Source organism: Capricornis sumatraensis, chromosome 6 (assembly GCF_032405125.1).
Source record: "Capricornis sumatraensis isolate serow.1 chromosome 6, serow.2, whole genome shotgun sequence".
NCBI classification, from domain to species: Eukaryota; Metazoa; Chordata; class Mammalia; order Artiodactyla; family Bovidae; genus Capricornis; species Capricornis sumatraensis.
The window spans coordinates 71256335-71282443 of NC_091074.1; the positions used below are offsets into that span (position 1 = coordinate 71256335).

The 26109-nt window shown below is 48.1% G+C and overlaps 1 protein-coding gene across 2 annotated transcripts in view; it reads right to left on the reverse strand.

The window, feature by feature from the left end:
- Positions 1–26109, reverse strand: part of TBC1D2 (TBC1 domain family member 2) — a 42490-nt gene that overhangs the window by 10835 nt on the left and 5546 nt on the right. For both annotated transcript variants that reach the window (XM_068974455.1, XM_068974456.1), the window contains exons 3-7: positions 24038–24185; positions 18390–18523; positions 14325–14521; positions 6016–6390; positions 1389–1499 (exon numbers count right to left, since the gene is read on the reverse strand). In XM_068974455.1, coding sequence (XP_068830556.1) covers positions 1389–1499; positions 6016–6390; positions 14325–14521; positions 18390–18523; positions 24038–24185 — 965 coding nt within the window. The remainder of the gene's footprint in view (positions 1–1388; positions 1500–6015; positions 6391–14324; positions 14522–18389; positions 18524–24037; positions 24186–26109) is intronic.

Here is a 26109-nt window from a genome sequence, read left to right on the forward strand (position 1 = left end):
CAGGCTCTTGCATGGCCTGCAGTCCCATGCTAGTTCAGCAGCTACAGGCTGGGTGACCCACAGCAAAATTACTTAACCTCTCTGTGCTTTAACGTCTTCATCTGAACACTGGGGATAATAGAGTCTGCCTCAGAATTCTTGTGTGACTCAGATGAGCCAAGGTATCTAAAGCCCTTGCAGGGCACTTGGCCCAGAGCAAGCTCCCTGTACGGGCTATACCCAAGCAGTGCCCAGGGGATGGACGTGGAGCTCTGGACACTGCCCTTGTGCCTTCTAATGTCACCTGGGGGGCTTTTTCTGCTCCTCCAGCACACCACCTCTCTCCCACCTCGTGGGGCACACACTGCACATTCCCCATCTGCCTGCCCCCATATCTTCCTGTTTCTTTGTAAGCCTCATGATATTTTGTTGAAAATGGAACATCTGAACCTAATAAGGTGGGGTAGAATTAATTAAAGAAAGCTCAGCGAAGAAGAGAGTCCGGTCAGGCCTGTATGGGGACCTCTCAGGTCCTGTCACCCGCAGCACTAATTGCTCCAAGCAGGAAGAAGTGTACACCTACATCTCTGATGGGACGGTGCCTCCACTTCAGTCTCCAGCAGGAAAAGCAAAGACTTCAGTAGTCCAACCAATGAGAAACCTCCATACCTCTAGTGGACTTTCTGGTTATCACAGTCCCTCCTAACCCTTCCCTTTTCCCTATAAAAAGCAAGTTTCCCTTCCCTGTTCCTTGAATTTGCCTGTGGTTCACCACGGTTCATGGATCCCAAGTTGCAATTCCTCTGGTTAGTCCCGAATAAATTTGCTTTTGCCTGTAAAATAGCTACTATGTTATTAAAACTGACAGTGGTAACTCTGGGAATCAGATTCTCCCTCTTACTCTAGGGTTTGCTGTGTTTGTTCTGATTGTTTATACCTCAAGGATAAAAAGCAAGGTATAAACTTGAGTTCTTAGGTCTTTTCTGCGCCTTTCCCTGGGCACGTGTGGTCACTTTCTAATTTCCCCCACATGTGCAGTTGTTTTGGGATACATAGTTAATACCTGGCTCCCAAAAAGGGGGAAAAGAAGTATGAAGTTGGCAGGGGGTGGGGGGGAAGGGTGCTGGCCCTTTAAATCCCTGGGCAGTTACTTTAGAGGAGGGCCAGGGCTTGCTACAAAGTGGGGAGGTAGGACAACAGCGGCTGCCTGCCTCCTCCTCTTACCCCTGTGATCAGAAGCAGCAGTCAGCAGAGCACAGATCTCTGACATGCGGATGAAGTTCACGAAGGGCACAGTCCAGAGGGTGAGCAGTTGGGTCAAGAGGAGAGAGTGAGACAGTGGTGAGGGGGTGAGTGGACTGGAAGGGTGGCTGGAGACTGAGATGGCCAGACCTGGGCTCCGCCCTCACCTTCATCAGGAGGGCCTTCTCCTTCTCAGCCACCTTCCTCCAGATCTTTGTGACCTGGTGGATCTCAGAGTTGAGAAAGCGGTTCTGGGTCCGGTATGCTTCCATGTCATCCTGAAGAAGAGAGCAAAGCATTTAATGGGCTGCACCAGAACCATCTCCCTGGTCCTCACTCTCAGACGTGCTGCCAACACTTCCTTCAGAAATTTCCAATAATTCCCAATATTGGCAAATAGAAAAGGAACTCTGAAAGAAAAAAACAATATTGATAGTCCCCTTCTCTAATCTTGATACCAGTGTGATATGGTAGAGAGAGCATTAAGCCTAGAGTTCAAATCCTGGCTCTGATTTCCTGGATGGGAGGCCCACTGAGTCACTCTGACTCTGTTTCCTCTTCTGCAAAAGGGGCAAGTTTCACCAAACTCACCTGGCAGCTGAGACTAAGTGAGCTAATGTGTACACTGCTACAAGGAGCAAAACAGAACCATTCCAGTAGTGTTTGTTTTTTAAATGAACATATTTTGTCACATATTGGTGATCATTTTGAGCAATTCTGGGTGAGAATTTTCTACTTAGTGTCACTTTGTAAATATTTTTCTGTGTTTCTACAGAAGCTTCCTAAAGATGATTTTTGACGTCCGATGACTATTCTAGGAAGTGAGTTTACCATAACTTAGATATAATCCTTCTCCTGTTGCTGTTTTTTCATTTGAGCCTTAGATGTTTTTGGTTTGCCTCTCTTATGAATAAATCTGTGAGGCCTATCTCTAAGCCTAGAGTTCTCCTTTTTGCAAGCTGTCCAGTGGAGGGAGCATGAATCCTCCCGCCTGGGGCAAGGAGAAGCTGACCACCCACTGAGGAGGGTTAAGCAGGAGCCTGAAAGAGTGACCACAGCCACCACCGCCACGGCTCCATCTTTATTCTGCTTGGAAGGACTCTGCAGAAGCAGTGGACAACACATGCTCACGTTGATTCCAGGGCATTTACTAGCTGAAACTCAATCCCTTTCTCTTGCATTCAAAAAATTGTACCGGGCTGGCTGTAGGTGAGTGTGAGAGACTGCTGCAGGTGTGACTAGATAGGACTGATAGGGGCAGAGTGAAGGGACATAGTAGGTGATTAAATAATGTGTTACTCAGGGAACTCACACTGGGGCTCTGTAACAACCTAGAGGGGTGGGAAAGGGTGGGAGGCGCGAGGGAGCTTTAACAGGGAGGGGACATATGTTCACCTATGGCTGATTCGTACTGATGTATGGCAGAAATCAAACCAATATTGTAAAACAATCATCCTTCAATTAAAAATAAACAAATAAAAAAATAGCAAATCCCACTAGGGGATTATAAATAGAAAAATCATCGCAGACCCTTGTAAGTTAATGATTACTTGAAAAAGAAGGTTTGCTTAACCACAAAACCAAGCAGGCTTGCTTAGCAACCAATCCATGCAATAGAAGCACTAGACATGCCCCAGGTAATAAAACAACGGTGGCCTGAGACCACATCCTGCCCAGTGAGCTGAGTAAGGGAGGACACATTCTCTGCTCACATAAAAAACAATAATTTGTGGACCTAGCTTGACCATGGAAGGACAAGAAAACTCCCCTGCTCAACCTGGAGAAGCTGATGATGGAAGCAGGATGTCTACTAAAGAAAGACAAAGAAGGTCTTCTCCCTGTCCCTACTTTTCTTTTGATTATAAAACTGTAGCTCAGTAAGCTCTCGAGCACAGCACTCTCTCACCTGGCCTCTTGTAAGCCTCACAAGTGTCCTATTTCAATAGATCACTCTTTATCTGTCGCTTTGCGTCTCGTTGAATTCTTTCTGTGCTGCTGAGACATAAAAGACTACGGTACTGGAGCTCCTCGGAACCCCCTGAAATGCCACCCATCTCCTTCAGGCCCTGATTAACAACAGCACACCTTGCCTGTGGCACTTCAACAACGGGGATGGGTCACTTGTGCACGGCTGACAGGCCATCCTGACCCTCTCCATTAGATCCCTCCCAGCCCAGAAGCTCCAGTTCACGTCCAGGGGCTCTCCAAGGCTTGGGACGTGGTGCACAGGGTGCCCTGCTTGCAGCCCAGACAAGGAGGGCAGGGACGAGTGCCCCGTGAGCAGCTGTGGGCCTGGTGGCGTCCGGGGGTGGCGTCCGGGCAGTGCCTTCCCATTCACTCACTGCCCTACCCTGAGTGTTCTTCTTGGCTCAGAACTGTAGGAAGGAAAAAGAGAGACCTCAGAGAAGAGAAAAGCCACGTGACTGTCACCAGGGAAGCAAATGAGGAAAACACAACTGGAGAGAGGGGACAGGGAAGAAGCGTCTGCCCACCTGCTCTCACAGGGACCAGGGAGCCAGGGACCGGCCCTGGTGCTAGTGGGGCGGGAGCAGATGGGACACGGGGAGAGCCAGGGTCTGGCGGTGGCCCTGCCACTTCTGCTGTGTGACCCTGGATCAGTGCTTCCTCCTCTCCAGGACGTGGCTGGCCCTGCCAGCCAAGCTCTGTATTCAAGTGGTCAGTGATTCTGTTCTCACACTGACAGTTTGGACAGGGGGGGATTTCCTCAAAGCTGAGCATCCTCAACCACAAGGGCAAGCAGGAGATGTGAACACGTTCTGTCCCCAAACCTGCAGACAGCGGAGTTTTGATGGGTCTTCTATTTTCTCCTGGATCAGAGACCCAGAGGCTAAAATTAAGGGAGTCTAGTACGTACAACTCTTTCTAGCACAGAACACCTCCACGGTGTCAGCTGAAGGACTGATGGCTTTCTAACAACCTTGGGGGAGCAGCCGTCAATGTCAGCATGGGTGATGTGAATTGTACCCAGAGTCTCTTCATCTCTGAGCTCACTGACAAATTCCTGGACATGCACATTCAGGGGCACATTCAGTCTCCTAGGTGAGTCCATGCTTGCACAAGTCCATTTCTCTCACCCCCATGCTGCTTCTCTGGGTTTTCAACAGCGGGTTCCAGCAGAATGGGCACAACAAGGAGAAAGACACTTAGCAGGCAGAGCAGAGTAGGAAAGCAATCTGATGGAAGCGATTTTCACCACTTTGTGAGGGATTCAGGGCTTCCCTTATGGCTCAGCTGGTAAAGAATCCACCTGCAATTCCGGAGACCTGGGTTTGATGCCTGGGTGGGGAAGACCCCTGGAGAAGGGAAAGGTTACCCACTCCAATATTCTGGCCTAGAGAATTCCATGGACTGTACAGTCCATGGGGTCAAAAAGAGTTGGACACGACTGAGCAACTTTCACTTCAGAGCTTTCTAACAACCTAGCTACATCTGCATTTGAAAGATTTTGTTTTCCTTTTGAACTCAAAAGCATTTCTGATTTTAGACCAAATAAGGGAAAAGGTTCAGAGACTAGTTATGTGCTTTTTCCTTCTGAAAAAGAAAGGGAAAGAAATTTGGGTTTTGTGTCATTTTTTAACCTCCTAACAACTGTAGGACTGGCTAGGCCGTGTCATATAAAGGCGAGATAACTTGCCCAAGGTCACACAGCTAGCAAGAAGCAGTCTGCCTGACTTCAGAGCTTGGGGAGCGGCTGCTGCACCACACTGCCCACTGGTTTCTCAAAAGCTCCTGAATTTCTTTATTTCTTTTTTCTTTTCCCCTTCCTACCCCTGCCACCCACCCCCTCACCCCGATCCCCACCAATAGCAGTTCGTTGATATAGCGGTTTGGGATTCCCATGGTAACCTGAAGTATATTTATGTGGCTGTGAGTGCCAGGGTTGGGGCAGGACTGACTGGGGCTATATGGCTGCCTATAGGGACGGTGGGGGCTGAAAGCACCTGTCCCCAGCTCCTGTCACCACCCTCCAGGGAGGAGGTTGCAGCCTGTGGCAGGCATCACACCTATAATAAAGTCCTCACTTCCTGAGTGGTAACTGGTCCCTGGGAGATGGGTGAGAGCCACGGCCTGCACGAGGGTGAGAAAGGGATGACAGTGGTGGCTAGAAGCACTGGGAAGGCAGCAAAGCAGACAGAATGGTCAGAGAAGGGAGCTGGAACCCGGGTCCAGTCCCCTCACTTCCTCCACACATAGCCCTGGGCAAGTAACTTCACCTTTCACAGCCCTGGCATCCTCATCTGTATGTGGGGAGCACGTAAGTGGCTGCCTTCCAGGGCTGGTGCGAGGATTAAATGAAGTGATATAGAAAGAGCACTTAGGATGGTGGACGCCTCACCATAAACAATCTGTATGTAGGGGTACCGATTATTATCATCATCATGACCAAGTCACAGCAGCACAGGCCACCACTTGTGTGCAGGACTGCTGAAGAGGGCCACTGGACACCTCGGTGGCTTCCAAGGACACCAATGTGGCACTGAAGGAAGCTGACCAGGCCAGCCCCAGAGTGCTTAGGAGTTCTGACTCCATCTTGGGCCTTTCCATCTCTGCTCTGATAATTTAGAGATACATTCACTTTTCAGTTTAGGGTATCATGAAAACGTCAAGCTGCATTGGGTCCTCTCGTTAAGAAAGTGAGGGAGGGAGCAACACTTCCACCAACATCTGTTTCAAATACAAATTCTCCAGTATTAAGGATCATCCCAGTTCTACCTAGAAAACCCCTGGGGTCAAGATCGTTGTCCTCCCCAAGGGCCCAGGGCCCCTACCTACCTTTAGGTGCTCCATCTTCTCCTGTTGGCTCAGGAAGTCCCTGTCGGCCTCCTCTGGGGCCTTCATGAAGTCCTGGGTGACCTTCTCGGAGAGCTTGCAGATGACCTCCTGCTTGGCCTGATTCTTGTCCAGGAGCAGCTGCACGTGCTGCTGCAGTTCCCGTATCTCCTGCTCCCGCAGGCTTGCTGTCTGCGCCAGGCTCTCCCGCTCCCGCTCCAGGGCCTCCACTCGCCGGCCCAACTCCGCAATCTGCCGCACTTTGTGACGCACCAGCTCCAGCCGGTCCTTGTCCTGGGCCGCTGCCAGGTATGCACTGGACACCCTCTTCTCCTGCTGGGCTGCCTCCAGTGCCTTGTGCAGGATCTTCACCAGCTCCTGTGCAGGAAAGGAGAAGCACCCAGTGAACTCGGGGAAGGCCTGTGAGGTGCCAGAGGCAAGGCGTACGCCGTCATCAATTCTCCTAAAAGCCCTGGGAGGTGATGGGCATCATCTCCTGCATGCATGCCAAGTCACTTCAGTTGTGTCTGACACTGTGCGACCCTCTGGACTGCAGCCTGCCAGGCTCCTCAGTCCATGGGATTCTCCAGGCAAGAGTACTGGAGTGGACTGCCGTGCCCTCCTCCAGGGGATCATCCCGACACAGGGATCGAACCCGTGTCTTTTATATTTCCTGCACTGGCAGGCAGGTTCTTTACCACTAGAACAACCTGAGAAGACCATCATCTCCTGGGATATTTCATTCTAGCACCCACATCCTCTCTTTCTGTTTAAAAGAGCTTTAGGGACTTCCCTGCTGGTGCAATGGCTAAGACTCTGAGCTCCCAATGGAGGTTTGATCCCTGGTCAGGGAACTAGATCCTGCGAGCTGCAGCTAAAGATCCAGCAAGCCACAACAAAGATCCAAGATCCTGCAAGCTGCAACTAAGATCTGGCGCAGCCAAGTGAAAAAAATTAATGTACGTGCGCGTGCGAGTGTGTGTGTGCTCAGTCGTGTCCGACTCTTTGCAACCCCAGAGAGGAATACTGGAGTGGGTTGCCATCCCCTTCTCCAGGAGATCTTCCCAACCCAGGGATCAAACCCGAGTCTCCCACACTGAAGGCATATTCTTTACCATCTGAGCCACCAGGGAAGCCATCAAAAAAAAATAATAAATATTAAAAAAAAAGAGAGTTTTAGTTAGACACGTGGATCCCCAGCAAAGGATCGCATCGCCCAGCCAAGCTCACAGCTAGATGTGGCCAAGTGATTATTCTGCCTAAATGGGATATGAGAAATGCTGTGGGCAGCTTCTGGGTCATACCTTCCAAACCACTGCACACACACTGCCCTGGCCCAGTTCCCTTTCCTTCTGCCTGGGAAATGACAAGAATTGAAGTAGCCACGCTGGGCTCACAAGCAGAACTTGCGTGTTGAAGATGACACAGTTGTCCTGCCAGCTCAGAACTGCGCACTTCATTCTGGATTCTTCGATGTCAGAGAGAAATTAAGTTCCAATATGTTATAGGCCACAATACTTTAAGGCTTCTGCCCGTACACTAATACATGTCTGTTTCAGAAATGAACAAATGGAGGCCCAGCAGAGTGGAATTTAATGCCAAGTCATTCAGCCACTGAGCCGCCTGTGTTTGGTCAGTATTGAAGGTGGAGTGGCAGCGGTGTGGCACTTCGGCATGGCTCTTCCCTCTCTCTCCTGAGGCAGACGTTCATAATCAATCTCAGTATTCCTTCCTGCTAACCCTAGCTGAGGCCTCTGAACATGGCATCCATGCAGTCACTACCAATCGAGTTGAGGCGGCATTAGAGAGGAAACATGCTGGCAATCCTCACACCAAGCCACAACACCTGGGGCTTCATTCAGTCCATCTCTGTCCATGCCTCTGCCTACCAAACGATGCCTGTGAGGCTGGGGCAAGGCAGCAGCAGGGAGTTCAGAAGCAACAGACCTTGATTTAGTTCTTGGCAGGGCCACCTGATTCATTCACATGAACTGAGCATTCAAGGTTTGGTTACCTGCACCTCTGAGCTTCCAACCTTCCCAGCACTGGGGACCTGTTCTGCCCCAAAGCAGGGATATGAATTCATCTGGGGCCAGGACCAGGATATCAGAAATCAGGCAGCTCAGCAGCCAGTCTCATGTGAACCTCAGACCTGCAGGTGGGGTCTTTAGGTCACACTGCCATGCTCCATGCCAGTCTCATCTGGAAAAATGTGGTTCCCTGGAGACACATTAACTGTATGTATGCCAAAGCATTAAAATAAATCATTGGCTGGATAGGGTGGTTTGCTAAGAACAATTCCATTTTGGAGGAGAACTGCCCCAAATCATAACTTCATTTGAGAAGCTAATGATAAGATCAAGTTAGCATACAACTTCTGAAACCTTGGTACTAGTGACTGTCCCTTCTCTGGTTCTCTCTCTTCTATCCATCCATCTAACCTGTATCAAGTGCTCACTCAGTGCCAGGTCCCATGCCAGGCCCTGGGACCCAGAGAGGGACCAGTCACTGTTCCCACCCTCAAGGGCCACAAAGGCTGGTGGGAGCAAAGGTGAACCACTGCCGTGGAGCGATTTACTGTGAGAGACGGAAGCAGGGGTGTCTGTTGAGGCACAGAGCAGCGGGCAATGACTTTCATCTGGAGTGGAGGCAGGGGTGCCAGGGGGCGGGGCGACCAGTACACTTCATAGAAAGGTGGAGCAGCTTAAACTGATCCTGAAGAATGAGGAGGGCCAGAGATGGTCAAGCAGCAGGTGGGAGACATGGGGCAGATGGAGGGAGCTGAGGATTGGGAGGACTTTGCAGATGGGGCTGAGCCAAATGCTTAAGCAAAGGCTCAGTGGAGTGAAAGAACAGGTATGGAGCTGCAGGTCCTGGGTGTGCCGGGAAGGTGGGTGGGGAGGGCGGCTGCAAACCAAACTGGAATGTTAGGAATTTTTAGAACTCAGCTTCCCAGGGCTGTGCAAAGAGAGATTAGCATTCCTGTGGCTGCCGGTAACTGAGGAGCCCAGACCATTTTCTGCTTCAGCTGAGATTTGGAGGCTACCCTGGGTAAACTGCCTGGTGAATTAACCCCACGCAAGCCACTGTTTGGACTTGTCCTAGCCTCAGAATTGGGTGGGTATCTGCCCCCCAGGTTTGGCAGAGTCAATTCTGAGGCCATTTCATTGCATCAGCTGTCTCCCCCTTCCCACATCTGGCTCTCAAAATCCAAGACCAAAACACCAGGCCAGGAGTCTGTCCTCTCATCCCAGGATCTGGGCACCAGAATGAGACAGGAAGAAAGGGACCCGGAGATAGTGGAGCCAGAGCAGAAAGTGAGAGGAGGAGCAGGAATGGATCATGGATTTGGGAAACCTGGAGGCTGGCCGGCCCCGGGAGACCACCTGGTCTAGTCACCCCACTGTCACATGGGGAGACTGAAGCTCAAGAAAGCAGAGAACTAAAGGGACCTGGCGGATTCCCATGAGTGGGGAAACTGCAGCAAGAGCAGAGGGCTCCCAACTCCAATCCTAAGACCTTTGACTTCTCCATGATGTGTAGTTAATGGGTTTTGCATAGAAATGCTTCTTTTGATTTCTTTAAAAATAGAAATAACCCATATTCATAGCAGCATTATTCACAAAACCCAATAGGTGGAAACAACCCAAGTGTCTATTGGTGGTGCATGGATAAATGAAATGTGGCATACAATGGAATATTGTTCGCTCTTAAAAAGGAAGGAAATCCTATTACATGTTACAACATGGATGACCTTTGAGAACTTTATGCCAGGTGAAATAAGGCAGTCACCAAAACACATATATACATCAAACAGAAATACTAAAAACAAAAAGAAAAGCTAGAACATCCCATTTTGAAGCTGCTTTTGTCCTTACAACACGTGAAAGCAGCTCTCCAAGTCAGTCATTATCGAACAACACTCATTTGCAACAGTTTAAGAGTATTCTTTGTTTGGAGCACACAATACCCTTCATCCCATCCCCGAGGATGGACACCTGGCTTGTTTCCAGTTCCCACAATCCCCAGCAAGGCCTTAGGACCGAAGCTTAGAAGAGCTGGCTGAGTGATACTTTTAGTATTTCTTAATCGAATCATTGTTTGGCCCACCTTAGATTTTAACAATTGGTAATCAGTTGTCATTTTAGTAAGTATTTTAAAAGTCAATAAATCATTTATCTTACGAACGAGTTGATACCTTCATCACTCACTAAAATCAAGGTAGGTGGGTCCAACAGTGTGTGTGGGAAGAGCATTGGACTGGGCATCCTCTTACCCCTAAGGGGCTCAGGGCCAGCTGTGAGCAGGTAAAGGAGCATTGGGTTCAGAGTTATAGAGGCCTTGGTTCCCATTCCAGATCCATGAAGGTGGATCTAATGTGGGTGTTTCAGAGAATGGAATCTCAGCTTTCTTGTGTGTAAAATAGATAATGGTCCTATGCCACCAAGAGGCACCGAAGGGATGAGAGAAAGTGTGGCAAGCGTCCTTCCCCATGCTGAAATCCTCCTCTCAATCTCTCAGTGCTGAAGGGCCCTCTCAACCCTCCCTCTGTGACCCCAGGACCTGTATTCTTAAGTCTCTGGCTGCAGTTCCGGGAAGTGAAAGCTTGCACTTTGCTCCAACCAAGTGTCCTAAGTGAGTTACACACCTTCACCAAGTAATCCTGAGTGCGCTAAGCTGGCCCTAGGCAGGGCCCAGGAGGAGTTTGTCCTGCCTAGGGACCAACAGATGGCCAAAATTACCACAAAGGTCAGCCTTCCATCTGGTGGAGCAGACAGCCTTCAGGTTGGGTGCAAGGCTGTCGACTCTGAAAGCCTGATTCACCGGGCCAAAGCTGCCTGGTAAACTCTGGACACCTCCCAGAGTCCAGACCTCCTCTGGGGCCAGCACTGCAGGCGCCTAGGATGGGTAATGGTCTCATGGGTATTGGAATCACAGGAAGTACGTTCATTTCTCCTGAAGAGCAGTTGCGGTGCTTGTGACTGACATGGGGCTATCCTGTGACACTATAGAGGAGGCGGCTGGGCTGTGAGGAGTCCTGGGCTTGGGGAAGGATACCAGTGCCCAAGGCCTGGCTCTTTCAGCTGTGTGACTGTGAGCAAGTCACCCACCTCCTCTGAGCCCCTTGAACAGGGTGCACTGAAAAGGGCAGAAGCTCTGGAGGCAGACTCCAGAGCCTAATCCCTGGTTTGGTGCCCAGGAGGTCATGGGCATGCAGAACCTCCCAGGACTCTGGTGTCTGTCAGGAAAGGCGAGGATAACTGCTGTAAGTTAAGGAGACAGTACACGGAGGGCGCCAGCCAGCACAGTGCTGGGGCCACTCTGCACACCAGCAGTGACTTGTGCTCACATTTTCTGCATGTACCGGGCAGTGGAGTCCCCAGAGTACCTCTGTGCCCTCCAGAGCAGCCAACAGAGCTTGAGATACAATCTCTTTAACAATTGCCAAAGCTATTGGCAGTGTCTGCCTGGCTGACTGAGCCAGGACAAGACCCCCAGTTCCTGGGTCCTTTTACTGCCTAAGGCAGGAAGGTGGTATCTTCCCACTGAAGAGACACAAGTGGGTATCTTATAGCGCCAGGCGCAGGAAGTCCAGTGGGCTCTTTCTGCAGCTGAAGAATTAGACTTAGATGGTCTCAGATGGAGAGTTGCTCTCTGACCAGCATTTCTGAGTGCCTGGGGTACCACTGGGCACCCCATGATGGTGCCAGCCTCCTCTGTCTCATCTCTGGGTCAAGAGTCTACCTCTTCTCCTTCTTCTCTTTGGTTTTGGTATTTGGGTTGAGCGCAAAACCCCAGAGTTGGTAAAACTGGGGTCCCTGTTCCAAATGTGGAATAAAGGTAAGGACAGCCTCTGTCCCACAAGTAGAATTCCCAGAGGCCCTCGGGGTGTGTGCGGGAAGGAGTCAACAGGGAGGGCAGGGAATGCCGAAGTCACAGCCACAATGACCACACCTGCATGTCTGGGGCAGCTGCTGGGTGCCAGGTACTGAGTTTTGTGAGTCTTGACACAGGCCTTTTCAGTAAAACATGATGATAGCTCTATTTGATGATAGCTCCATTTACAGAGGAGGAAGTGGAGGCTGAGAGAGGTTAGGGAACTTGCTCAGGGCCAGGACCGTCTTATTTAATGGCCTGTGTGTTGAATCGCTCACTGAAGTGCATTTGGGAGATGGGTCGGAGAGCAGGCGATTCACTCATTCCCTAAGGCAAACCTCAGCCCCAAGACAGTCTCTTCCCACTCTCTGTCCCAGGAAAGTGCACGTGTAAGAAAGTCCCAATTCTCTAATGCTTGAACAACTTCTCCCTGATGTTTTCAGGCTGACTGTAGAGGAGCTGTCAACAGCCTGGGAGGCCCTTACTAAAGTCCAAGAGCTGGCCTCATTTACTGAGGATCGAAGAATCCTCCAGGGTTGCACAACCTCTAGGGGCAACCACTAGGTCTCTCAGGGCTTCTTCACTTCACTTGACAATAACTAACGCCCTAAGAGGAAAGGCCACCCACACTTCCTAGAAAGAAGGGAGAAGATGCACAGAAAGGAGAGGAAGTGTCTGCATTCTACATTTCTCTTCCTCTCCAGGTCAGGTTTGGGACTTCAGCTGTCCTGGTCCAGGAATCAGGAAACTGCTACAGCTCAGCTTAATGCCCTTGGTTCTCAGGAGTGGCCTCACGACACTCACAATGGGAACACACCCTCACGATGGGAACACAAAGGTGACGGGAGGCAAGAGTGATGGCTGGGCTGCTAGGTGGCATCAGAGGAGACTTCATGTGCTGTAAGGATATATTTGGGTGCTGTAAGGGCTGTGTCTTTTCTCACTGTTCTCCAGCGCCTAGAACACCATGTCTGTAACAGGGCCTCAGAGAAGGCTGGGTGAATAAACAAATGAGTAGAGAACACAGGAATGGATGAGTTTCCTCCTTTGAGGACTCTAGTCACCTGCTGCTTCATTAAATGTAACCCCTGACCTGCTAGGTGGGCTTCCCTGGTGGCTCAGAGGTTAAAGCGTCTGCCTCCAATGCGGGAAACCTGGGTTTGATCCCTGGGTCGGGACGATCCCCTGGAGAAGGAAATGGCAACCCACTCCAGTACTCTTGCCTGGAGAATCCCATGGACAGAGGAGCTTGGTGGGCTACAGTCCACCGGGTCGCAAAGAGTCGGACACGACTGAGCGACTGAGCGAGCGACCTGCCAGGTATGAAGGCTCTGTTGGTTCCCAAAATAACTGTTCAGGGGTGAGAAAGGCAGAGAAGGGGCAAAAACAAGGTAGGGAGAGTGCTTTTCTGGACTGTGTTCTCCAAAAACAGAACAGAAAGGAAAAGAAGAAACGAAGAAAGGAAAAGAAGAAACGAAGAAAGGAGAGACTATTTAGAAGTAAATACAATATACTCTTCACCGCCCCCGGAGCAAGAGCAGAAGCAAAGCAGAAAGAGACTCAGGGTTTCTAATAACTTTCGTGTTGGGTTTTCCTAGCCAAGGCTCAAGCATGAGAGTGCAGGCCTTCCTCTCAGAGGAAAAGGAGCCTGGGACCTCAGTGGGGCCCATCTCTAGAGCACCACGGGCCCTGAGCTCAGGACTTTTGGTAGCCACTGTGCTGGTGGAGTCACTCTTATTGTGCTAAAGAGAGCCTACGGCCCCTGCTGCATCCCCCATCGCTGCTCTGCCACGTGACCCTGACTACTTCATGAGGTCACTGCCAGACATGAACCTGATTTACTCTCTGGGTGGTAGGATTTTTGAAGGATTTGCACATCTGCGTATGTTTGTGACCTGTTTTCTACAATGACCATGTAGCTCTTTCTTTTAACTGCTAGAATTAACTTCTCTCTCTAAAATGCTTGAATCTTCCTCCCTGTCCTCCGTGCTTAGCCCTAAGCACAGTCCTCTGTGCTTAGCCCTCGGACCACACACACAGACCTGTCTGCTTTTTCTGTCCCATGACAGTCCTTCAGAAATCTGTACTCAGTTCCCAGCTGCCAGCTCAAAGATCCCCCAGTTCCTTCGGTGGGCCCTCCCAGGACCTTGCATGCAGATCACTCTCCTCCAAACACTGTCCCTCTACAGGTGCGCGGTCAGGTCATGCACAGTCTCCCAGGGGAGATCTGAGAGACCCTGTTCTTGGTGGCCTTCGGTCACCTAGTCTGAGTGACAGCATGTCCCTGACTGATTAACGGCATAACATTCCCAGCCACCTGCAGTTTGGCCTTTTAAAGACCTAGACTAGCGAACACATCATATCTGACTTGTCCAGGGGCACCAGGCCCAGAGGGGAGCACCAGAGCCTGGGGCCTCTTTGGGGCCAGAGCTCACCTTCTGAGCCTTTAGCTCCTTGGTGAGCATCAGAACCTGCTGCTCCAAGGCCAGTACTTTCTCCTGGGCAGTTCGGTTCCGCATGAGCCCTTCGCTGAAGAGCGGGAAGGTGTTGCTCTGGCTCTTGGCTTTCTGAATGAGACTGGTGGTCAGAGAGGACTTGGGTGTAGGCTTCTGAGAATTCGCTGGATCCTTCCCTGCTCAAAAGGAGAAACACAGAGGTTGTGATCAGCGGGCTCAGTAGTTCTCAACCTTGGGGTTGCCGCAGAAGCCCTGGAAGGCCTGGTAAAATGTAGATTGGAGACCCAACTCCCACAGTTTTTCCATCAATAGGCCTAGGGAAGGGCTTGAGAATTTGCATTTTTAACCGCTTCTAGGGGATACTAATACAACTTGTGCAGGGATCACATTCTGAGAATCAAGAAACTAAATCAACATTGTTTACATTGTGCTGGCTGGCTCATCCAGCCCATCCTCCAAACCGTGCCTGTTCCCTACTCTCCGATCTCAACCTGCAGGTGCTACCTCCTATGACCCTGCTGGTGTCTGCCAGGTGGCCATCTCCTCAGGCACAGCCCAAGCTGGATGTACTTTTTCTTATTTCAGGATTCCTCCTCTACACTCTGGGCGATTTTCAAAGCACACAGATCTGTCCACTGATAGGAGCACAGAATATCCATATTCTACCTTCTTGTCCCAGTGAGTAATGGAAACCTTCATTTGAATCTAATTACAAGCTAAATTAGGAGAGACATACTTTCCATAGCTGAATGTCTCGAGGCTATATCCTTTTATTTCCTCTGGAGCCTGGGTCAGCAACCAATGGCCCATAGGCCAAATCAGGCCCTGGCCTGCTTTTGTAAATAAAGTTTTATTGGAACTCAGCCCTGCTCATTTATGTGTGTATTGTCTGCACTGCTCTCCCACCACAAAGGCAGAGTTGAGTACTTGCCATAGAGACTGCATGGCCTACAATGACTCAAATATTTGCTATTCTGGCTCTTTGCAGAAAATGTTTGCTGACCCGTGCTAAATTTTATTCTTAAATAAAATCTAGTGTTTGAAAAATCACTTGCCCAGACCTTGTCCCACCCTACTTCCAGCCTGTGCTTTAGGGCTCTGCCATCCGCCTGCATGCAGGACCATGTAATGGTCTCAAGGTCAAGAGATCTTCAGAATTTTGAATGCATGGCATACACCATGTCTGTTATGAGGCCCCAATAGAAATTCTTCTCAGCTCTCAGCGCCAGAAAAATCTTTGCTTCTTTCAAGAAAATATGTGTTTATAGTCTTATGGACACTGAAAAATATCTAACTGCTTACATTTCCCTCTTTGCCTTGGCTGTTGAAAAGCTCAGAGCCACATTTGCTGCCCACTTTGGTACAGTGTAGGATTTTTTTCTTGAGCCATCTAAATTTTCTAACTCAATTTACTCATTTATCTTCCCCCAATAGTACATCTTAGTGAGTCATACCTAGTCCTTTTAGGACTATGATGTTAAAACTAAGGATGAGGTATGAGATCCCAGGGGAGAGGGCAGATAGGACTCGCACAATGAGCTGGATGGCTTTAGCAACTTTCTTCAGGGGCCAGGCCAAGGGACAACCAGATGGTCTGAAACAGATAAAAAACAACTCCTTGGCCTTGTTGAAGGTAGGAACAGAATGATCTTATTCCAGACTTAAACCTGATTGTTGTTGCTGAGTCACTTGGTCGTGTTCGACTCTTTGTGAACCCATGGATTGTAGCTTGCCAGGCTCCTCTGTCCAGTGATTTCCCAGGCAAGAATACTGGAGTGGGCTGCCATTTCTTTCTCCAGGGGATCTTCCCAACCCAGGGATCGAACCCTCATCTCCTGCTTTGTAGGCCGATTCTTTACCACTGAGCCACCAGGGAAGCCAGGGTTGCCATGGAAGCCCAAAAGAAATCTGGCTGGGCCAGGTACAAAGCAGCCTGCAGTGCTCAGATGAATGCAACGCTTCTCTCTCTTGCCATGGGGTCTAAGAGAGCAGGGAGGCTCCCTGGAGCCCTGCTGCCCTCTAATAACACTGCTGTCCAGCAGCCCCGAGGGCAGGCAGCGTAGCATCACTGTGCCTATCTTACAGTTGAGGAAAACCAGGCTTAAGACAGTGGTTTTCAATCAGTGCCCTAGGATTTCATGGGAGTGCATCAAAGGCTGACTAGGGAGAGGCTCTGAGAGAGCCTAGACTCCCAGTTCTGCTTTTATCTGCTTTGTGTATCAGATTTTGCTTGTGGGGACAAGGTTTCATGACAATAAAGAGGTAGATTGCAAAGGCAAAACTTAGAAATGAGGCTTCAGGCAGCAGTATGGGGCCTGATTGTTGGGCCTGAATCTTATTCTGTACTCACTGTGCAGCCATGAGCCAGTCACTCCACACATCCGTCCCCAGTCCACTCAGTTATTAAATGAGGGGAACAACAGTATTTACTGCTCAGGTCGTGGTAAAGACTAAACGGATTAATGGAGTGTAAAGCCTTTTGTGCATGTGGATGAAACTTGAAAAGATTCTGCTTTAGTAAAAGACACCCATCACAAAGGACTACATGTGGTAGATTCCATTTCTATGCAATGTCCAGAAAAGGTAAATCTATAGAGGCAGAAAGAAGATTAATGTTTGCCTAGAGCTGGAGGAAGATGGAGACTGAGACTGATGACTGAGCAGTACAGGGTTCCTGCTGAGAGTAATAAAAATGTTTTAAGGATTTCTCAATTCAGGGGCCCTGGGTTCAATCTTTGGTTAGGGAACCATATTCCACATGCCACAACTCAAGAATTCATAAGCTGCAACTAAAAGAGTCTGCATGCTGCAACTAAAACCTGGCACAGCCAAGTAAATAAAATAAGAAAAAAGAAAAGTTTTAAAATAGATTATGGTGATGGGTTGAACAACTCTGTGAACATACTGAAAGCCACTGGATTGTATGCTTCAAAGGAGTGAATTGCATGGTATGTGAATTACTGGCAATTTGATCACTGGTTCTTCTGTCTTTTCTAAATTCAGCTGGTACACCTGAAAGTTCTTGGATATCTTAATGAAACTGTGACCACCAGCCCCCTGCTCCCCCCACACCCCCCACCGCAAAAAGGAAAAACGTTTAGAGTAGCCCTGGCACAAAGAACCTGCTATTGATTCGATATAGTACTGATTTTTTCTTGGGCTGTTGGTTCACCAGACAGTGCTCCACAGCAGTGCTTTTTCTAAAGTCACTTCTGTGCAGCCCAGGGGTTCTCTCTACCATAAGACTTAGCTAGTTTTTTCCCAATTGTTTCCAAGTTAAAATATGTCCTAAGGGTATGAATGCCCATTTCAAAGATGCCAACCCACCCTGATGGGTCATTCATATTTTGAAAAACAAATAATAAAGTGCCATATCATGGTAGGAAAGAATACTTTGAAGTCACTTGTTCTGCTTCTTCAGGCTGATCTGATTTTCATCATCCCAGAAAAGCATTTTCATATCCTTTCCTTACAAATTTAAAAAAAAAAAAGGAAGAGAAAAAGTGAGAGATATTTTCCTTTATTACTTCAAGAATCATTGCTTGGTGTTTCAGTTTGGGAAAATGAAAGGTGTTCTGGAAATGGATGGTAGTGATGGAAAGTGATGGTAGCACAAGAAATGTGCAAGTACCCTACACTTAAAATTGGTTAAAGTGGTAAATTTTGTTATGTATTTTTAGCACAATTTAAAAATAAAAGGGGGGGACTTCCCTGGTGGTCCAGTCTCCAAGGCCTTGCATTCCCAATACAGGGGACCCAGGTTCAATCGCTGGTTGGGGAATTAGATCCCACATTTCGCAACCAACAGTTTGCATGCTGCACCTAAAGATCCTGCCTGCCGCAAAGGAGATTCAGCACAGCTAAATAAATTCAATTAAGAAGAAAAAAAAAAAAGAATCGTTACTGCTGATAGACCCATGGAAGCCCAGAAGGACGGATCTGGAGCGTTCCATCTTTGACACAAAAGCAGGGACGCTGGTTTAGGGGAAGACAGAGGACACCCACTTAGTCTCTGAAGGCAGCTCGGGCCTGGGCAGAGCTCACCTGGGGTGCCAGGGCCAGGGGGAGAGAGCTGCTCCTCTCTCTGCGTCTCCTCGCTCAGTGGAGAATCTTCTCCGGGGGGTCTGTGGCCTGCTCCTTGGGTCTGCTTGTTGCCCCGGATGCTGCACATTGTGTTTCTGAAAGGAAAATAGAGGGTCGCGAGGCTGATGGCCCTGCTGTGCTGCCCGCTGCCCTCCCCACTGCCACTGCTGGTGCTCAGGCTATGTCCCCAACCCCGATCACAGCCTGATCAGCCTGCCTGACTCCAGGCTCCCTGCAGGATGCATCCCATCTGAGCCTCTCCCAATACCCTCATCCTTCTCCTTTCCCCTTTTTCATCATACACGTCACCTTCCGTACATAACATTCCTTGTAAGCAGCACAAGCTTGACTCCTCTGCTTCCAGCTCCACAGCTGGAATGTAAGCTCCATGAGGGTCAGGGGTGTTTGTCTGCTTTGTTCACTGAAATAGACTTGTCAGATTAACTTTCCTGAAACCATCACCTGGTCTTATAACGACCTGGCTTAAAAAGCACTAGTGGCTTCTGACTTCTGCTGAGAAGTTCTAAACAACTTCCGGCCTCCTGCTCCCTTTTGCTTTCTTTCCCTGCTCAGACCTGTTCTCTGGGCAGCCTTCACTGATCACCTCACAGCCTCCAAAGAGCTTACTGCACATCAGGGATGGGCCTCCCTTTGACCAAGCACTTGCCCAGCCTAAGTAATGGTGTCTTTTCTTCAAGAACTGGGCACTAACCTACCTGTATGCCTGTGGGTACCTGGCACTGGGTCACATGCACCCAGAGTGCAGACTCAACAGATTTTTTTTTAATGTGGGCCATTTTTTTAAAAGTCTTTATTCAATTTGTTACAGTATTGTTTCTGCTTTGTTTTGGTTTTTTGGCCACTACGCATGTGGGATCTTAGCTCCCCAACCAGGTATCAAACCTGCGCTCCCTGCATTGGAAGGCGGAGTCTTAACCAGGGAAGTTCCCTCATCAGATGTTTGCTTTGCAGGAAGGAACTCGGTATCACCAAAAGCTGACCGGGCACTACAGACCACAGAGAAATTCACAGTGAGTTGAAATGGATGAAAAGGCAGTTTAACTGAGTTTATTTTCCCTTTGCAAAGCGATAAAAGCAGATATATTCCAAAATATAAACGAGGAAGAAAAAAATGACTGAAGAGTTCACTACGTCCATGTTTTTTAAACAGGATATGAACCATTGTGCAAGCTGCTCACTTGTGTCTGACTCTTTGGATCCCGTGGACTGTAGCTCTCCAGGCTCCTCTGTCCATGGGACAAGAATACTGGAATACTGGAGTGGGATTGCCATTTCCTTCTCCAGGGCATCTTCCCGACCCAGGGATCGAACCCGGGTTTCCTGCATCACTGGCAGATTCTTTACCATTTGAGCACCAGGGAAGCCCATGGTAGACTGAAAAATCAGTTTGCTATCATGATAAACATCTAAAAAATGGAACAGAAAATATCAGAATGCACCCCACTTAGAAAGGGTTTTCTTCTGTGAATTACATATATGCATACTGAGCTATAAAATAAGATGGTCCTGTGTGTGTAAGTTTTTGATAACTAATTCAATCTCTTTACTTGTTATAGGTCTTGGATTTTCTATTTTTTGAGTCAGTTTTACTAATTTGATTTACTTGGTATTTGTCCATTTCATCTGAGTTATCTAATTTGTTAGCATAGAATTGTTTATGGTATTTCCTAATAAACCTTTTTATTTTTGTAAGGTTGGTAGTAATATACCCCTCTCTTGTTTCTGACTTTACTCATTTGAGTCTTTGATTTTCTTGGTCTTTCTAGATAAATGTTCATCAATTTTGTTAACCTTTTCAAAGGACTATCATTTGATCTTAAACTTGTTTTTAAAACAAAATCCAGTTTTTTGGTATAGTTGGGTCCAGAATAGGAAAAGAATGAGATTGTTCTCTTATTGGAAGTACAGCTTACTGATGGAAGGTAAAATTAATCAATTAAATTAAGAACAGAGAAGAAATTAGAACTCAGCACTCCTAAACACCTGAACTTGAATAAGGTACCCTTGACTCCTTGGGCTAGACATTTCCTCTTCCTAGTTCTTACTTTGAAAGTATTAGTTGCTCAGTTGTGTCTGACTCTTTGCAACCCCATGAACTATATAGCCCGTCAGGCTCTTCCGTCCATGCAATTCTCCAGGCAAGAATACTGGAGTGGGTAGCCATTCCCTTCTACAAGGGATCTTCGCAACCCGGGGATAGATCCTAGAGGAGCACTATCACTGACTCTCACTCTGTGCTGGTCTTGTACTGAGCCCCATCACATCACTCTCACACATGATTTGGCGGAGACCCTGGGGAACATCCCTGTAGCCAGAGGCACGGTCTGGTGGGGTGACTGTACTTTTCCTTGCCCAGGGACTGCAGCCTCCCCACCATGTCCAAGGCCTCACAAGTAGTCACTCCTGGAAGGCATAGAAACCCCAATTTCGCTCAGTAAAGATCATTCTAAGCATGTCTCTGGTGGGGACAGGCGGCTCACTAACTACTGTCACAGACCACGTGGCCACAACCCAGCCAAACTACTGTGCTTAGAAGAGGCATCTCCACTCTATTGACTTTGCTTAGAGCAGTTTGTGGATCATTTTCTGTGTAGGTTTAACTAGGTCTGAAAGGTCTAGTTGAGCATGGGAGCAGTGGTCATAAAGCCTTGTTCTGGAAGGACAGATAACCCTGGGCAGGTCATTTATCCTCTCTGAGCCTGGGTTTTCTCATGTGCAATGAGATGAGGGATATATCCACAACCAACAATGACCTGGCCCTTGCATGGACCAGATCCAAGATAAATACTAGGAATTCACTCATCTCATCCTCACCTACACACATTCAACTCATTTACTCCTCACAGGAGCCCAGTGAGGTAAGTCCTGTTATAACCTCCACTAGACAGGAAGAATTGAGACTTGGAAAGGTTAAGGAATCAAAGCCACAGAGTGAGCAAGTGGTGGAACTGAGCCACAGATGTGCATGTCTAACCCATGTCTGAGAACTTAACCATTAGATGCCACTTTGCAGGTTTGTCCAGACGCCTCAGTGAGAGTGTAAAACACCCAGCACAGTGTCCTTCCTCGAGTATGATCGGGGCTCATGGCATTGCCAAGAGCAAACACCAAGCCCAGTCAGACAAGGGCGTGCAGGACACAAGGGTCTTTCTGGGCTGTGGGCAGACAGGGCACTTGCAACACCATTTCACATTTTCTGTGGGTTATTTCAAGTAACTGAGTGATCCTCGGAAACTTCCTTTTTTGCATGTTCTTGGTTCCGCTTCTGTTGTTTGGTGGCTGTCAGTAGGCATGATCCTGGTTTGATCTTCGCAAGACCACTCTGGACACACACTGGCTGGGTGTTTGGGCTCCTCAGGCCCTCTCTCCCCATAGCACGCTCAACCCCCATACCCAGCTTCCTCCTGCTTCACCCAAGGGAAGATCCTCTGCAGGGCACCCTCCTTGTCCACTCATCCTGGGGGGGCTCAATCATGCCATATACCCCCAAGTCTCTCTCGCCAGATCAGATCTCTCTCCTGAGTTCTAAGCCTTTCCATCCAAATGCCTGTGGGGGTAGTTCCATCTCTAGCCAGCAGGCCCTAAAGGACACTCATTGTTATTTTCCCTAAAATCTGTTTCTCTCCTGGGAACAGCACCACTCCCCTACTAGTTACCCAAGCAAATTCAAACACTGAAGCCGACAGAGAGGAATGCTATGTTTGAGTCACACAGAACCAGGGTCTCTAATTCAAGTCCAGCAAACAATCTATTCTGCTTTCTAAGAGGCCCCAGCTCATCTAACGTCCACAGAGAAAACAAGCACCCAAACAGGATCATCTTAATTCCCCAAAGCTTCCATCCCTTCAATTAGAACAACAATAAAAGCAGCAGATAATATTCACTATTTAAGTGCTCACTGATACCTAAGCACAATTCTAAGGCAGTTTACCTTTAAACTTCTTCTTGCCCCAAACACACACACACGAGGCAAACATTACTGCATTTACATTTACTAACAATCTGAGTGAAGCACAGAGAAATCAAACATCTTGCCAAGGGTGGAACAGCCTATGACTGGTGGGGCCAGGATACAAATGCAGGCAGTGTGGTCTGAGAGCCAGGCTATAGTGCTATCTTCTTATAAGCTGTTTAAAACAAAGCCTGCCAGTAGGAAATATAAATTATATATACCACACATGAGTAAATGAAAAAGAAGCTGAGACATAATCAACATATAGCAAATTACACATGCGAAAAGGGAATAATGATGCATTTGACATTTGTAGAAAACTATGAAGCCATCCCTCCGTTCCACTGAATAGATCTCAATTATGTGCATATGTATGGGTTTCCCTGGAGCTCAGCGGTAAAGAATCTGCCTGCCAATATAGGAGATAAGAGTTCTGTCCCTGGGTTGGGAAGATACCCTGGGGAAGGAAATGGCAACCCACTCCAGTATTCCTGCCTGAAAAAATCCCATGGACAGAGGAGCCTGGTGGGCTACAGTATCTAGGGGTTGCAAGAGAGTTGGACACCACTGAGCAACTTCTTGATCAAAGTGAAAGAGGAGAGCGAAAAAGTTGGCTTAAAGCTCAACATTCAGAAAACAAAGATCATGGCATCTGGTCCCAATACTTCATGGGAAATAGATGGGGAAACAGTAGAAACAGTGTCAGACTTTATTTTTTGGGGTTCCAGAATCACTGCAGATGGTGACTGCAGCCATGAAATTAAAAGACGCTTACTCCTTGGAAGAAAAGTTATGACCAACCTAGACAGTATATTCAAAAGCAGAGACATTACTTTGCTGACTAAGGTCCATCTAGTCAAGGCTATGGTTTTTCCTGTGGTCATGTATGGATGTGAGAGTTGGACTGTGAAGAGGGCTGAGCGCCGAAGAATTGATGCGTTTGAACCGTGGTGTTGGAGAAGACTCTTGAGAGTCCCTTGGACTGCAAGGAGATCCAACCAGTCCATTCCGAAGGAGATCAACCCTGGGATTTCTTTGGAAGGAATGATGCTAAAGCTGAAGCTCCAGTACTTTGGCCACCTCATGCGAAGAGTTGACTCATTGGAAAAGACTGTGATGCTGGGAGGGACTGGGGGCAGGAGGAGAAGGGGATGACCGAGGATGAGATGGCTGGATGGCATCATGGACTCGATGGACGTGAGTCTGAGTGAACTCCGGGAGTTGGTGATGGACAGGGAGGCCTGGCGTGCTGCGATTCGTGGGGTCACAAACAGTCAGACACGACTGAGTGACTGAACTGAACTGAAACTGAGCAACTAAACAACAACAATATGTATATGTAAATGGACAATGTGAGGAAGGAGATGCTAAGAATGCTTCCCGGGTAAAAGGACTATGGGTAATTTTAAAATTTATACCTTTCTGGGTGTTTCTAATTTCTTACAGAGAATGTGTACTATTTTAAAAATCAGAACAAATGTAGTATTTTAAAGTAATGATGTCATGAATTGAAAATAAAGAGCCTAGCCCCCAACCCAGGTCCACCTCCCCACAGGGGAGTCATACCAGATCGCTGTAAGCTCTGAAGGAGGGGATGCCTGCAGTTTGGCAGGCCCCTCAGCTGCGTGGCACTTACTGTATTTCAGTTCCCAGGTGCTTGAGGGAAATATTCTGAAGGGCCGAGGGCTTGGCATGGACTGGCTGCCAGGCAGCTCCCACGCCCACAAGCTCAGTGGGCGTTTTCACAGGACACAGGAACGCCTCCTGCTCCTCCTCCTCTTGCTCTGGGGAAAAAAGAAAAGGGAAATCATTCATGCTCTAAGTCACTGCACTTAGGAAGACAAGCTGGGCAGTGCTATGACTGGGAGCAAGTGAGAGTCTATGAGCTGCACAGCAAGGCTTCCCTTCAGGTTAACAGCAGCCAGAGAGAGGCTTTTCGCCAAAGGTTTTGCTAGGACAACCTTCCTGAAAACCCCCTTAAAAATTTGCGGAACTGCAGATATTTCTATCTGAGAATCCATCCCACAGAAGTTGTCAGAAATGCTGACAAAGCTTTATGAGCCAGAAGGCTCATCCTGGCACTGGGGAGAGGTTAAATACATCATGATGCCTTTAGGCAATGGACTATCACTCAACCATTGAGAACAATGCTAATGAAGAATGCTTAGGAATATGGGGAACATCCATGGGATATAAAGTGGAAAAGTTGGGATTCTAGTATGATCTCAACTGTCCAGAAAAAGTCTCAAAGAAGTACACTCTACAATCTTAACAGAGGGCAGAACTGCATGATGGGGTTAGAAGTGGGCAGGTTATGCTCATTATAGTTTACTTCTCCCCCTATCTCACCAAATTTTCTACAGTAAACATGGATTCTTTTTATAAACAGAAAATATATAGTCATCAAAAGCAGATGTTAATAATGAGATTTTATAACAGGGACATTTTAGGGACACAATACTGAGTGCCAAAAATCTAAGTAGGGCCTTTTGTATTATTATATGATCAGAGAGATATTTAAATAAAAGGCAGGCAGGAGTCCATGACATAACATTAACACTGGCTGTCTCTGGGTGCTAGGCTTCTGGTTACTTTTTCTTCTAGTTTTCCATGTTTCCAAAATGTTCTGCTTCCTCCAAAATGTTTAATAGTAAGGAAGGTTTCAAGGCTAAGGAAGCATTATTTGAAGTATAAGAGAGAGGGAGGCAAAATATTTCGAGGTCAGTTTTGAGTGTTACAGAAGTGGGAGAGAACTAAGGCCACGGGAGGGGTGGCAGGACCCTGATCAGGCAGCCCCTGAGGATGACAGGATAGCAGACACTCTTCGTTTGGAGCCCTCTCACTGAGAGAGTAAAAGATTGCAGGGGTAGAGAAAATTTATTTTTGCACTACATCTACACAGAGGGCATGGGTGCAAAAACATATAAAACACAGGCACACCTCTGAAGGGCTGAGGGCTTGGCATAGACTGTTTTACAGGTTCAGTTCCAGACAGATGCCCCCATAGAAAACAGAACGGATATAACCCAAGGCTCTGATCTGGGGTCTCTGGGGCCCTCTCTGGCCTAGAGAAGGAGGTGTACATGCCCTCAGGGAGGTGCCCACACAAAAAGCTTTCAGTAGCACTTACTTGTAATTCTCCTTTTGCCTGAACTGTAGGGGCTACCACATCACAAGTCTGAAGAAATCAGCACAATAAAATTGCCTAGCCAGAAGGTCGCTGCTTCCCCAAAGGGCCCTGAACACACGACCAGTTGCCCCCACAGCCTGAGGGGTGTCAGGGGGTGTGTGTGAGTCTGAAGACTAGGGTTCAAATTTCAGTGGTGACATTTTCTTGCTGTGTGACCTTGGACAGGTCTCTTGACCCCTTCGAGCCTCAGTTTCCTCTTCTGCAAAATGGGAATAACTACCCACCGAAGATCTCTGTGAGGATTAGGGAACTTAAGGCATGTAATGTGAGAACAGAGTCAGTAAGTGGTATAGGTATTTCTATGATGATATACATAAAAGTCCTTTGTAAACTGTGTCCTACTTATTATTATTATAGATCTGCTGATACCCCCTTGATCCTCCATGGATCTTATAGAGACCAGTGTTTAGGGCAACTATAAAATAAAGGTGTAAACACTTAAAAGTTGTGGAAAACATGCCTTGCAGATTGCTCAAGGACATGATTAGACACTTTTATAGAAGATGAGGTGTCCGTGA